At 39.4% G+C, this 15,571-nt stretch overlaps 1 protein-coding gene across 1 annotated transcript in view; it reads left to right on the top strand.

The window, feature by feature from the left end:
- TTC39A (tetratricopeptide repeat domain 39A) overlaps window positions 1-15,571 on the top strand; it is a 42,649-nt gene that overhangs the window by 26,327 nt on the left and 751 nt on the right. Inside the window, exons 8-16 of the mRNA XM_009318719.1 lie at window positions 2,740-2,848; window positions 3,510-3,577; window positions 3,698-3,757; window positions 4,529-4,690; window positions 6,373-6,464; window positions 7,513-7,633; window positions 9,953-10,064; window positions 12,208-12,322; window positions 13,004-13,120. Of these exons, the coding sequence (XP_009316994.1) occupies window positions 2,740-2,848; window positions 3,510-3,577; window positions 3,698-3,757; window positions 4,529-4,690; window positions 6,373-6,464; window positions 7,513-7,633; window positions 9,953-10,064; window positions 12,208-12,322; window positions 13,004-13,120 (956 nt within the window). The remainder of the gene's footprint in view (window positions 1-2,739; window positions 2,849-3,509; window positions 3,578-3,697; window positions 3,758-4,528; window positions 4,691-6,372; window positions 6,465-7,512; window positions 7,634-9,952; window positions 10,065-12,207; window positions 12,323-13,003; window positions 13,121-15,571) is intronic.

Genomic DNA, 15,571 nt, shown 5'->3' with positions numbered 1-15,571 from the left:
GGATGGACCTTCATCTACATCCTCATTTGCCTGGCCCTCAAGTTCCAGGGCCCCATATCTGTTCTGTAAGGGCAACCAGGAAGGTGAGGGAGGCCGGACGGGGGTTCGCCTGGCATCCCGAGCAGGGACCTGTTTCCATTCCCCCCCGTCGCTTAGGTCCCCTCTTTCTACCTGGTGGCAAGAAGGCAGGGGATCCTCTGCTTCTCGTAGAGCCTCCATCTGCTGCCTTTGCCTCAGGGATGGTAGGGTGCGGCTCCACCAATCCATCTCCCTCTCACACTCCCGGATACTCCTTAACCTTTCCGCTTCCTCCTTCAGCTCTGCCACCAGGCAGAGCAGATCATCCACCTGGTCACACCACACGCAGGTGTTGTCTCTGCTGTCCTCCGGTACAAGTGACAGGCTCAGGCACTCCCTGCAGCCGGAGGCCTGGACAACTGTGTGCTTGCGTGAGGGCTCCGTCTGGGTCGCCACATTCCTTCTGGTGATGGCTTTCGGCTGAGTGGAAACCATAGCTGGTCCTCTTCTGGGAGGGCGACGACTACTAGTTGAGTTGGCCTCTAGAGCCAGGCGGGGGACTGTGCCCCCACTCGCTTGCCTTCCCTGCATGCCCTCCCTCGTGAACTGCCGCACAAACTGCCACGCCACGCCCTTCTGATGCGCCACGTCCTGTTTGCCCTCCCTGTTCTCCATGGGTAAATTATATCACAATGATAACTTTGTGTTTGGCTGTATTAAAATACATTTTTGGGAGTGAAATACATGAGATCAACTTGACAAATGATTAAATTATTCTGCATGACTAATATAATTTGTTTCTGCCCTTCTGATGCGCCACGTCCTGTTTGCCCTCCCTGTTCTCCATGGGTAAATTATATCACAATGATAACTTTGTGTTTGGCTGTATTAAAATACATTTTTGGGAGTGAAATACATGAGATCAACTTGACAAATGATTAAATTATTCTGCATGACTAATATAATTTGTTTCTGTATCATTCTTAGTGCTATTCACAAATGTGATCAGCAGCCATTTTATATGTATTTTTATATTGTATGCAAGATATCAAATACTGTTAGGCCTAGTACTGATGTCAGTAAAGACTCATTGAAATATCTAGTCTGAAGATTTTTCAATTCAAAAAAATGTCTTTTGGAAATCTACTTGGAATTTTTTCCTGCCAAAATTCATTCCACAGAATGCTTTGTCTTATTTCTACCTTGCAGTGCTACAGTGCTACTGTTTTTTAAATCCACATATTTATGGTTTTCATGTGGGCAGTTTAAAGAAGCTGAATATATTATATTTTGTTACTTATCTGTATCAAACAAACTTTTGCTCTCAACAGAAAATGAAGTTGGCTTTATTTTGCTGAGCGCTTGGTTTCCATTAAGTCATTGATTTTCAGTAATGATTTTACTATCTTTTAATCTCTTCTGAAGTGACATGCAAGTCAATATTTTCATTATTTTGTCCAGGCTAGATGTTACTAATTGACCTGCAAATATGTGTGTTAATGATACCTTTCCCTATAACAGTAATTAATGTAATAAATTAAGATTTTTTTAAAAAACACAAAATAACTGTATTTATGTGAAAACAATTAAGCATACTAGTTAAGTGAAAAAGTGCAAAAGTGCATGTATGATGAAAATTAGGATATGATTACAGGCTTCAGGGTTTACACAGTAAGTGGTAAAGGTGAGGTAGATAACACCCATCTGTCGGCAAGGACACACAAAAGATGAAAATCTTGTGTTGAGGTCATGCTCTGAGCGCTCTCTCTGATACCTTCCGCAGTGGCTCCAATAGACATCCCTCAGGGTCCCTATTTATAGCGTAGCTGGTTTGAAAGGATGTCCTTATAGTCACATACATCATGTTCCAGTAACTTTCCATTGCAGTCATAGTTAACTTTTAAACAGAATTTTCCCCAGCACACAGTGGACGTCTTACTGTGCATATTTACAAGTAGGCAGATCTCATGTTTAATATGTTTGCATATTTATATTCTTGCTGTTGATACCATGGAACCAGTCCTAGAATGGGCTGCTAAATGCTTTTGCCTCAGGAGCTTGAATCCTTAAAGCTGGTTATCCATCATGCTCTCATTGAATATGAATGCAGCGTTATACTTGATTGCTTTAGTTCTTCCCAAAGGGAACAGAAATATTCTTCTTTTCATCATATTTTTCCACTGGTGGTAGTGGGCCAACATCACTGCAAAGCTCCTTTTGTTTTTAACGTACTTAAAAACATCCTTTTGCCCTGTTATCCTTTGCCCTGCTAGTTGCAGATTTTTTATTTTTTTCTTGGTATCTTTAACTTGCTTACGCAGTGAACAACAACAAATATGGATACACTGCACAATGGCAATATGTGTTATTTGCCTTCATTTCAAAACTCTGTGTTTGTTGTTTCTGGAATGCTGTTTAGCAGCACTTGGATGATGGTGATAAGTTGTCTAACATTCTCTTATGTTAACCATGTAATAAATCCCAAGTTGCTGCTCTGTCATCGGATGTTTTCCAGCTAAGCCGTAACTCAACAAAAAACTGTTAGGTAATTTCATGTGTGTGTTTTTATCTTTGATTGCTATGTAAGCAATGTATGTCAGTGCATTTTGGGAAGTTGGTGATCGCGCAATCTGTAGATGACACTGCAGAAGTTAACAAACTAGCAAAACACAGCTTTGGTTCTTTTCCAATACTTTGTCCTCCTCACCTCTGTTTGCACAGGAGCATGGTCTGCTGCAGCTTCAAGAAGGAGCATCTTCATACAGCTTTAGGTCGGTGCTGTGTACCATGCTGTTGCTTTGCTATCATACTTTCATGACCTTTGTGTTAGGTAAGATTGTTTATAATAACTCTTGGATTTGATTAGTTCTTGTGGGACACAGAGGGGAAAAAGATGATTCCGTCACCTATTTGTTGGTGAATTGTTTGTTCATGATTAGATTAAATATAACTCATTTATGGGTGATTTTACAATAGTGATCATAACTGAAGAGAGTGTCTTAATATTCAAGATGGAGGTTTGTTTAACACTTAAGAAGGGAGACGATGGGGATAGAAAAGGAAGTTGTGAGAACTAAATCTGTCTTCAGTAGTCGGGTATTATTTGGGGGGTTAAAATAATGGCTGTAAGTGATGACTTCCTGAATACTTTGTTCATGTTTATGTCATCCTTGACTTTTTTGGGAGGTGATAACTTCCCGCTGAGATACACTTCCCTGTTATGTCCTGCTAAAGCATTCTACAAAATGTGTCGGGCTGCGCATAAGTGAGTTTTCAAGTCAGTAAGCACAATGTTGTTCAGGTCTTCCTGCTTGTTGGCTTAGTGCAACACCAACCTGTATTTATGTCTTACTTATCAGAGGGAGAAACTTACATATTGGCCAGATGAGGATGGCTGATCAGTACTTTGCATTCCTGTTCGTTTTGTTTTTTGGTTTTTTTTTTTTTTCTTTTCTTGCTACTTTCACCACTTGCATTTTTATGCATTCTAGGGACGGGAAAAGGAAACGTTGAGGAGGCAGAAAGACTACTTAAGCCTTACTTGGCTCGCTATCCAAAGGTAAAATGAATCATAATTTAGTTTGGTATGATAATTAATGTTTTCTTGCCAAATCTAGACTGTATGGTCAGCTTGAAAACTGTTATAGAATACTTGTATTTTTATTATTATTTATTACAGGGAGCCATATTCCTGTTTTTTGCAGGCAGGATAGAAACACTAAAGGGTAATATTGATGCGGTAAGTAATCCTTTTGCTCTTGGGAACGTAAGTCTCGAAAGCTTTAGAAAAACTCCTCCAGGAACAATGTTTCCTTTTTGGCTAATCCTTCCTGTGGCTTTGGCCTATATGTAATTTATAGTTTATGAATTACAAATAGGAATTTTGAAAACTATTTTGACTAGCTTGTTGGACCAGCTTGTTTTGCTACCCTTCTCAATTTCTGGTGATAATCTAGTCAGCCAGTATTAATGACACAGTTTTCTCATTGTCGTTCCTATTCTGAAGCGAGTTGTGCCTTTAATAACATCCAGTGCTAATCATTTGCCTTCAGGCTGAGTGGAGAATCATACAAGACTTCAAAGAATTAGGGAGGTGAAGAAGGCCTGTCCAAAATACTCTGAGAGTATCAGCTGGTGTGCAGTGCATTAGCTCCCTTGAAATCTTTGGAGCTGCAACAATAAATGTCAGCTGAGCATCTGTCCTTTGACTTCAGTTTCCTAATTTCCCTAGACACAAACGTTCTTTTTCCCTATGCTTAGGACTTAATATAACTTCCAAGAATGGGGAGCTCTGTGGCAGGGGTAAACTTGCTAACACCAGGATGACTGTGGAGCCAAGGATCTCTTGTGTGAAGCCAACAAACGTGATTTTGGGGAATACTGGGCTGTTAATAATTTGGAAGTTGCAGGAGCCATGCCGGCAGATCATGGAGCCCCAGCGTCTATTACAGCACTGGTGTATGTGCATTTACACATGATTAAGGCAGTGTTTGGAAATCTCTGTGTTCAGGCAGTTAATAGGTATGAAGAATGTTGCGAGGCTCAGCAATACTGGAAGCAGTTTCATCACATGTGTTACTGGGAGCTCATGTGGTGCTTCACCTACAAGCGCCAGTGGAAGATGGCTTTCTTCTATGCAGACCTGCTAAGCAAAGAAAACACTTGGTCAAAGGTAAGTTAATTGGAACAGGAGGGCAGAAGGCCCTGTAGTATCTATTAACTTTCAATCCGTTTGAGTTGACTTCTTGTAGCTTTGAAGCTTTTGTAGCTTTGAAGATGAAGATTGTAAAACAAAACCTGGTCTGCTGTGGCTCGTATAGAACAATGTGAATTGCAAACATTCAAATCTGAACAGATAGTGGGCAAACAGAAATCTTTTGGGCCTGACTTGTAGATGAAGAACAGCTTGTTAAAGGTGTTCTCCTGTGTATTGACTGGTTGTGTCATCAACACATTGCAATTAGTGGCGCAAGTTGCTATTTCTTTCATTACATTATGGATATAAGCTCTTTTGGTGACGAGTGAGGCTAGCCATGATGGTGCCTCCAGGATAATAAATATAATTAGAAGAGGCGCCTTGCCCTGTGCGTCTGAAAGGGAGAAGCTCTTCCATCCAGAACCCTGGTAGCTTTCCTCCCTTCGTCTTCCCCTGAGCCCCAGGGAAATCTGTCAGAAGGGATTAAGTCTGGCCAGGGGGTGTGTGTGGTTGATTGGACGTTTGTTTCTTCTTGATGTGATCAGACTACGTGTGTGGGGAGGGTGTATCTGTCTGTTTTTTCTACTACGCATTGTATGTATTGGCCAAGTGGAACCAAAACCGACATAAGGTCCAAGTAGCCAGGTGAAAGCAATTCTCTCAGTGCTCCCACTCGGGTGAAAATTGCAGTATGGACCCCCTGAGCCCCTGGGGACTCCAGCAATGGGTTCAGCCAGGTGCATTAGTCTGAATAGCTCCCACAGAACTCCCACAGCCAGGGGTGCACCACCTGGCTAAAAGCTTTAATATCCTGAAATGCTGTAGGGTTAATATTAACGCGTATCCTTTTAAACTGTGTGTAGAGTTTTATACTATATTGCAGGGGCCCTAGGGAAGCAGAGAAGATGCTTCCTACTAATATGTAATCTACAGTGCAACGTGATAGTAGCAAACTAGTAACTACATGAGCTAAATGAAAGATGGTCACATGTATGCACTCTTAGATTCCAGTGCAAATAAATGATCACAGCTTAAAATATTCTAGAAAATTCCTGAAACTTACGGTTACTGTAGACCCCTTAAAGCAGTACTCAAGAACTCACCAACTGTTATTCTCTGCTGTTGCAAGAGTTGTAACGTCCTCTGCTGCTTTGCTTTCCTTTGTTGCTTAATGTACGATTGCTCAGGAATCCCTATGAAATCAGTACTTTTCATAATCTGAAATCATGAAACCCTTAAAAAACTGTTTCATGTTCTCTAGAACCTAGTATTTGAGATATGCTACCAAGTTGTGACTGGACACATAGACTATATACTAGTATTTTTTTTTTCTCTGAGCATGACCTTTTCATGAGTTTCCTAGCATGTATTCCTAAGAGTAATCAAAATTCACTTCACACAAACATTACATTTGTTCCTGGAATGTGGACATAAACTATAAGCTAATACAAAGTAAACAAAGACATACATGATAAAAAAAATTTCTATACTCCACTTTCTAAAATACTTGCCTCCCACTTAAAATTTTGTAAGATTACGTCTGTTTGCGAGCAAAAGCAGCAACTTCTTCCTCTTTGTTGCTGTTTTGTGCTTTATGTCAATAATGGTGATGCTGTAAATTCATTTTTCTGTACAGATATTCTTGATTGCATTTGCAGGCTACTTATATTTACATGAAAGCTGCTTATCTCAGTATGTTTGGACCAGATGACTGCAGTCCTTTTGGAGACAGCGAAGCTGATTTATTTAGGTAAAATTTGCTAATTCCCAGTTACAAGAGTTTCCTATCTTTTCACGGCACAGTATTGGGGGAAGAGAGGCAAAACTATTCATTGTGCAGTTCGGAGGATCTGCGCAAGTAGCATTGAATTGGTAAGAAATTGCAGAATGAAACATTCCCTTACACTAAAGTGGACCCTGAGTTCAGACAGCAGATTTCTTCTGGCCTGGAAATACTTTAGAGTCAGGATATTAGGTCTATCAGCCACAGTGGCTGCTGCTGTTGCATGTAATATTCACATTCTTTTTCAGTTTTTTCCTTTCATCAAAATGGCATGTAAGATCTGAAAGCCTTCAATGGATTATGCTACAAGATATGTGCTTCCTTAGTGGAGACAACATCAGTACAACTTGATTCTTGGGGTTTGAGTCTGAGAGGAATATGAAATAGTTAATCGTTCAAGTGAATATACGTGTTACTAACACAGTGAATTAACCTAATTGTAACGTTTAAGCTCAAAAATGCCTAAACTTTGCTGGGTCAAAGAAAATTGATTACTTTGTTTTTTACAATTTTTTAATAAAATCGAAATATCACGTTTTTATATGCTTAAGTATATAAAAGTATAATAAGTATATTATATCAATATATCGATACTTTTCAGAACTTCCATATCTTATATAATCACAAGTAGATTTCACTGGATTTGGGATCCATTACAAAGTGAATCAGTTTGGTCTTTGGGAGAATGGAAGGAACATTGACAAAAGCTAGCTTGCCTTTTCTTAGTCTGTGAAGAGAGATGGGCCCTTTATAAGTTAGATGCATCATCTAATTTATTCTTTGGGTGGGGAAGAGTCCCTCTTCCTCCTGCTTGATTACAGAGGAAGCCTAGAGAGATACGTGCCCTGCATAAAGACAGCTTTTGTGAATATGTATTGCTCAGCTTCCCTAGAGGTAGCAATAGCTTAGTGTGTAACAGCTTTTTAAAGTTCTCTTTGGTTTGATTTTTTTTTTTAAGTTTGAATGTTTTTTTTCACAGAAGAAAATTTCTTTACATTTTCCTTTAAACTTTAAGGATTGTTCCCAGTTTGAAACTGAAAATTGCAGGGAAATCACTGCCTACAGAAAAATTTGCAATTCGGAAAGCTCGACGATATCTTTCTTCAAACCCCATTCCTTTGCCTGTTCCACCTTTGGTAAGTTAGAAATACACACACACACCCCTTATTATAATTTTTTAATTTATGGAAATAAAAATGAGATAATTAGAATAGTTTCTTTCCATGTTTCTAAGGTAAAACCTCTGCAGGAGACTGGAATGTTCCCAAAGCAAAGCCAAATGAATGCGAGGAATGCTGTAAAACTGGGGCATGCACCAGCCACAGGGAACTAAGCCAGTTGTTTGTGACACGTAAATGTGTTGCATGTGTAACTCATTATTCCAGCTATAGACTAGCATGCTCCTAACAGCTTTCTTTTGATTCCCTTTTGAGGAACTTTGCCCTAGGTCTCTTCTGTCATGTGTCATTTACTGAGACTACTAAAAGAAGACTTGAAGGTACAAGTTAGGGGGGAAAAAAAGCCAAGCAAACAATGCAATAATCGGGGACTGCATGTAAGCATCTATTTAATGTGCCCCTGAATGTTTGCAATTTGGTGCTTTTCAGAGCAACTCATGGGTTCTGGGATGAAACAGCCAAATTCTTTAGCCACTCCAGAAAACCATTGGATACTGTTGATTTTTTTTTAATTCTTTTTTTTTTTTGCCTGTAATGCTGGCCAGTTCCCTGTGGCCAGATGAGAACAGCTGCATAAGGCACCCATTGCCTCACTCATGGTGCACTTACAAAAATCTGTCTGCAAAGGAGACGTAAAAGAACATAAAAGGATTTTGACTCCACAGGTTTGCCAAGTGCAGTGGTGTTAACATTTGCAGTGCTTTGAGCTGTTGTGTTTGAGAAACAGATGGATAATTAGTAAATACTCTTTAAGAAAATGCCTGAACAAGGAGAGCCTCTCGGAGACACCAGTGAGTAGTCATTTCTCAGCCCACCAGTTGGGTATGTGACACAGTGCTTCTTGAAGAAATACAGTTGTTACAGCATAGCGTGGGTATTCACTAGGGGCCGCTTTCCTCTAAGTCGTAAGACTGAAATGAGGGAAATAACTAGGTTACTTTGATTTGCCTTTCAGGTTTCAGAGATTGTAGAGAGTAAGAAACGTACACACGAGGGGTTTGGCTAGGCTGTTCTAATGGGATTTTAGCAGAACAGGTTTCTGTACTAAGGGCTCTCCTTGGAGTGGCCGGGCACTGCGTCCTTTGTTTCTGCTGCAGTTGCATTTCTGAGGCAGCAGATGCCGCAGCTGAACAGTTAAAAGCACTCTGAGGATGTGGAACTGGGTGCAGAATCTCATCTCCAGGATTTTTCGTTTCACTGTGAAGGAACTTGCTGAGAGGAGCGAGTCCTCAAGCAAGTCTTAGCTCAGAGATTTAGCCTAGAATAAATGTAGTTTGAGTACTTCTGTGTCAAAACCATGTTAACAAATCTGCACTATATTCAGCAGGGGTTTTCCAATCAATAGAGACCAGATGGTGAAAGCAACAGTGACTGGGGTTAACATACTGTTTCATCTATTCTAGCCTGACAGCTTTTTGTACTGTAGTTCCAGAGCTCAGTTATTCTGTACAGAAATTTTATCAAAAAGCTTTATATTAGCAAATACAGACTAGATCATATAAATAAATAGAATAAATAACTTGTCATGAGGACCAGCCGTAAGTCTATGTAATATTTCCATCTTTAACTTAGTGATTGCTAGTGGCAATGGGCACATTTGCTCTGGTGATATACTCTAAGAGAGAACCCCAATAACAAATAGGAATTAAACCAATAGTTTTCAATAAAGTTTACTCTAAGAACGGTTGAATAAGAAAGAAGTTACTTTCTGTGGGAACATCAAACAAACCTGAGGAATTTAAGGGGTTTACAGTTCGGCTCTAAAATACTGTTGGTTTGTCTGAAGGTTGGCTTAAAGGTTAGGGTTTTTGGTTTTCTTTTTGTTTTGTTTTATTGTCCTGAGATTTCATATTTTTTCTGTGGAAGTAATACGTTTGTAGTTATTTATAGTTATTACTGCCCTGGCTAGGATAGAATGGAAAAACAAGAGGAGACCTTAATCAAGGGACAGTTAGCCATGTGCCATGAATGTTTTAAGTCTGTCTGTTTTGTTGGTACTTGCCTTCATGTATAAGAGAGATTGTGTTTGCATTCTGTTCAAGCAATCCTCCTTGCATTGTGTGTGGTAAATGGCTCTTTAGTTGTCTTCCAGGGCTAATTTGTTCTGAAAACCAATGTAACAAGTTTTCAGTTGCAATGAAAATATGCTTTGACAAACTGACTTTTTATTTAAGGAATCTGTAACTTTTTCATCACACAGAGATAAACTAAAGTATTTGATAACTGCATTTATCCAGTGCTGTAATTAATGATGCTGTCATTTCTCCCTGACCCTAGGAAATGATGTATATCTGGAATGGCTATGCTGTAATTGGAAAATGTCCCAACTTAACGGAAGGCATGTTAGAGACTTTAATTGAAGCAGAAGAAGCATTGGCAAGAAGTTCAGGTAACCAGTGATATGGTTTAAGCAGGTATTTTGCAGTGCAATAGCTAAAGATATTATCTGTGAATAAAGAGAGACACTCATTAGTAAAGTTAATCTGATCGTAGGAGGAACATAGATAATGAAACCATAAACTCTTTATGCAGATAGGAATAATTTTCCTTTTTAATATAGCCATAACTTACAATAGTAGCAAGTGATTTTACATCGACAGATGTGTATTAGGAATAGTTTATGACATATATTAAAGAACTGTTTATTTTGCTAGATCAGAATCAGCATATGCATTGACTTGATTACTTGGATCATGAAGCTTTGCTATCCTCAGATACTGTATTTCAGTTTTGAAGGATAAATAGAAGGAGACAAGTCAGTCTTCTGTTTTAAAAGTGCTGTCAATTTATGATGTATCCTTGGGCTGTATGGTATTGATGTGTCAACAGTATGCTATAGAAAGCTGGGATGGGCTTCCTTTGCACTATGAATGAGCATAAGACAGGGGACAGTATTGAACTGGAACAAGCTTGCTACCACGTCTTCTGTCAGTCTGTTAATTAGCCATCCATGAGAGAGTTCAACTGATGTTTATTTCTTGCCAATCTTTCCCAACTCCTATGGGAGCGCAACCAGTCTGCACAGCTTTTCTCACAGAGTTTTCCCTTACTAAATATTTTATCTTATTATTATATACTACCTTTCTGCAAAAGGATCAAGCCCCTGTTGACAAAGGAATATGGGCTAAATCACTGCATTGCAGTCTTTGCTAGGACCTTGATCTTCCTGTGCACATTGTGTTACACAAAATTTGAAAGGGTTGCCTGAAAGACTGGCTAAAGCTATCTCCTTTTTAATTAATCTGATATGCACAGTTGTGTCTAGGATAGGTCCATAAATGTTTGCTTATACAATCCAGGGCAGTTTGTAGGATATGTTGTAAGTAGAGAAAACACATACATGTGAATGTGTTCATGGGACAGATGTCCAGAAGAGACAACTGATCTGTTTTTTCTTATTATTCTTATGAAATACCTCTTCTGTGGCCCTGAGTCATCTCACTGTGCTCATACTTAGCGTGTCAGCTTTTGCCCTCTTCCCTGTTCCTTCTAAGTTAGTTTGCTGCATAGTCTTTGGCCATCTTCCCTGGGATTTGCTTTGATGACACATGTATGTTGGTGCCTCTGTGGGACTTAGCAATAGAATTGACTCCAATTGTAGGATCAAGGCCTCCAGCTGCATAGTCCAAAGGGAAGCAGCAGTTTCATGCAGCTTGTGTCAGCATTTTATCAGCTGGAGTGATAAAGGAAGAACCAGGTAAGGATTGGTAGTGGAAACAGTGTGACATTCAGTAGCACAAGATGCACAGCATCACACATTTTGCAGAAATTCTTATTCGCTAGTATTTCATGAATTGGAAATAAGCAAGCAAGCTGAAGATTTTGCTTGTAAACTTTAAGACTAAGCTGCCTATATGGAATGGCTATGAAAAAGCCAGATGTTTTCTTTGAAATGTATCATGCAAAAATTTTCTGGTGGAGAAAGGTTGTTGTTAGTAGTGACTTTGAACCAGGCACTGGTGAGGCTGGTAAGACTCTGGGCACTCATAAAAGTATAAACTCAAAAGAGATGAAAAGAAGGTATGGTAAGAAGATGAAGGGATGTGAGGTGCAGATAGCAAAGTTTGGCATATTTTTGTTTAGCCAAACAAAGGTGGAGGATTGATAAAACACTTGCCTATGAAGAGATCATGTGACTAGAAGTCAAGGAAGGAGAAGAGCTATACATACTAAAGGGCAATAAAGGCATAAGGTTAAGAGGTTATAAATTGGACCTCAATATTTCCAAAGTGGACACTTTAAATTAGTTTTTAGGTGTCAGAACAATAAGATTGTGGAATAGCTTCCCGGTGGGAGTAGGGAGGGAAAGAACAGCCCAACAATTTTTAGATGAAGTTTGGTCGATTTATGAAAAGCTTGATGCATGTTTGTCTCTGCATTAAATGAACTAAATTGACCAGTTAGTTCCTTCTGTCCTGTGTTCCAGTAAATGGATTGTGCTCACACCTACCTGTGTAAAAGTTTTCCTACAGGTAGGAAAGTCTCTGCTGCTCTAGCATTTTCTAAAATGTGCCATTTACTTCATCTTGCAGCTACAGAATTACTAGCGGATGACCAGTGCGTGATAAAACTGTTAAAGGGTTTGTGCCTCAAACATTTGGGCAAGATCTCAGAAGCAGAAGACCATTTCAATTACATCTATTTAAAGTAAGTTTTCATACCTGGTGTATAGGAGAGCGCTTGAATTTCTCAGTAACTATTCATTTCAAGTAAGAGGAGATGCAACTGTGATACGAATAGAAGGGAGGGACTGCAGTATTTTTAGTATTTATTTCAGTTGCTTTGATATCAAGGAATTGAAATTTTAATTGCCAGTGCTGCTAGCCTTGTATGGAAGAAAAATTGCAAATCTGCACTTTTTACTGAGATATTTTCTCCTTTTCTGGGGACTATACATGCGTAAAATTTTTGAGATACCACTTCCCTTCCCCCCTTCCCCCCCCCCCTCCTCCTTTCTTGTCTTACTGGTCATGAAGAAGCTGTACCCAAAAAGCCAAATACAGTCTGCAGAGACAGATGGCAGCACAATTATACTTGGAACTTCTATACATCATGCAGTGAATGGCATCTCTTTTTGTCAGTTCACATAGATAGAGTTCATAATATTGTAATCTTTTCTAATAATTCCCTGATAATAAAGGCAATATTTTGAAATCCTGAGAAATAACATACTGTGTAGGATGGTTATGCAAAATGACAAGTGTCGTAACAGAGATTGATTGCTCCTTCTGATCTTAGCTAATCTCTATTTATTTGTGTTTGGAGCTGTTAAATGAAGGAAACAATGTATCATTTCAAGATCTTGAGGCTATTTCTTTTCCAATGCAGTGAGAAGAAGGTAAAATATGACCATTATCTAATTCCAAATGCCTTGCTGGAGCTGGCAATACTGTATCTAGACCAGGATAGAAGAGAAGAAGCAATAAAACTACTGGAAAGAGCAAAGTAAGCAAGTGAAAAGCCTGTGCTGATGTCTGATGGGTCAGTATGGTATTTTACTGGTTAGCAGGAAGCAGAAACATTTCATTAATACCATGGAAACTCATTGTTACATTTATTCAATGGAAGCACGCATGCACTAGTTTTGGTTAGGACCTTTCTAATGGTACACATTATCTGATCGTTCGGGCTGTGACTTACCCATCCATGCTGATAAGAGCAAAAAAAATTGTAAAGATGTTAATAGGAATGTCAAAAGCTTCCATAAGAAATAATCCATGTGTAACAAAATGTAATAATCTTTGTAGTCTATTTACTTCTTCGTTTTACTTATTTTCAAAGCTCTCTGCTACGGCTAAAATAGCATTACTCAATTGATGGTTAGCAGTGCTGTTTTCTTTCCATGATGAAATACATTTAAGATAATGCTTCAGGTTGCATTTAGTATCTTTGTATTGTTTCATCTGCATCTGAAAGGCAACTGAAACACCTGCTTTTACTATTTTGTGTGATTGATTTTTCTAGCAAAGTAGGTTTATCAGGAATAGTTGGACTTGATCATGTATGTTCTTTATTATAAAATTAACAAAATACGGGTTTTGCCTCTGGCCGAGCCTTTACTTCTCTGCTGAGCCAAAATTTCGTGCGGGGAGCGGGAGGAAGGAATCCAAACCAAACAACCCTCTCCCTCTTCAGGCATCCTGCAGCAGGGTAGTTCACCTCTCTGCCTGGATCCTGAATGAGTCCAGATGTCTGCATCTTTCCAAGTGCAGAGAGTCATGCCAGTCACTGCTGCAGGTGTTAGCAGCTACAAAACTGATGTCTGGCCCCCAGTTTCAAAGAGGTCAGATAAAGTTTTTGTGTTGAGCTTTTGTCCAAGCCAGTCCACTATGCAAGACAGAGTGGTGAATCAGCCTATCGAAGATTATGCCAAAAGCCTGTCAACACAAAAATTAAAATACTGCAATTCTTAATTTCCTATGCTTGTGAGCCTGGTTCTCTGTAGGCTCATGGAAGATATTAAGAGCAGCAAAAATTGCATTAGCAAAACACAATGGAAAGTGTTTCAATTGGTTTCACATTCCTCAAAGGACGCCTCTCCTCCTGTCCTCATTTCCTTTGTTCAAATCTCTCTTAAGAAGAGATCTAGAAATCAATGATTCAGAGCTTCTCATTCCATCTGATACTTCTGTCGCTTGCAGCTTGCCATTGCACCTTTCCCCTGATGGCTCTGTGTGGCTTAGGTCGCAGGCCCCCTCTAGGGAAGGTGTTTGGCTTAAAGAAGAGCACCAGCAGACAGCAGCTCTTAAAGATTTTTTGTTAGCCAGTGTATGGAAAGCTAACACTCGAGACTTTCTATGCTCAAAAAAGTCATGGAAACTGTAATGATATGCAAAAAAACCCCCAAACCAATACCACAACCCTCCCCCCCTTGTTTCAGTCATTAAAAAAAGTGCAGTCATTACATTTCCACCTGTAGCTGTTACACTGCACTAAAATGCACAGGGTTTGTAAGTGTTCAGCTAAAAATGCTGAATGTCTTTGCAGCCACTAGAGGGAGAACGCGTTGTCCGTGGTGGGTTTCAGGAGTGCAAAATTACATTTGCAATTGGCAGGAGTGCAGACGAGCACTCGACTTGTGCATGATGCTTGATTTGCTTGACCTAAATCCACAGACTGCTGCTGGCTTGAATGTTTCAACTCTGGGAGAAAGAGTGGAATGAGATGATAAACAGTTTTGGCTTTGTCATGCATGGAAATATTTCTATTTGTATTACCGTAAGCTACAAGCAAGAATATCAGCCTGCTGATGAGAAATCCAGTATCTGCATGACAAAAGCTACTTAAAGAAAAAACAAAGAGTTTCTGATCAGCATACAGCACAACCCAGTCACCTCCTTTTCTCATTCAGCCTCTTGGGTGTTGCATACATAAAATTATAAGCTGGTGTAGGATGGGTGTGGAATTCCTTGTTTTCACAAAGAGACTGCCACTGCCATAGTGACAGGTACCATGCTTCCATGCTCGATTTGAATTATGAATTTTGAACTGAAATGCTGTTAAGGTATACAGACTGTTAAGCAGAAACATTAATTAATGTTTAATTAATTAATACTTAATGTTATGTTTCTGTAAAGATGACAAATATCTTCTAAAAGAAAATTAGCATGGTCTAATCCTCTTTGGTATCTGGATTCTGTATCCATCCTGCAAAAGCTGACATGTTAATTCCTATGAAGTATGATCTGCACTTTCTATGTGGTCCTAGGGGCAAAATTTCTTCTTTTATATAAGCTTTTCCATGAAAATACAGATGCTTTTAATGTTTCTGTAACTCTTTAGAGCATGACATAGCTACTGGAGACTATAGGCAGATGACACTGCTGTGTCAGCCACTAGATGTTTGTTGGGGGAAGTCCTGCCAGTCTTTCCCCGGGCTGGTGAATTGCTCCTCGA

The sequence above is a fragment of the Pygoscelis adeliae genome, unplaced genomic scaffold (assembly GCF_000699105.1).
Source record: "Pygoscelis adeliae isolate BGI_AS28 unplaced genomic scaffold, ASM69910v1 Scaffold82, whole genome shotgun sequence".
Lineage (NCBI taxonomy): Eukaryota > Metazoa > Chordata > Aves > Sphenisciformes > Spheniscidae > Pygoscelis > Pygoscelis adeliae.
Note: the sequence above shows the minus strand (reverse complement) of the source record. Positions and strands in the feature narration are given on the sequence as shown.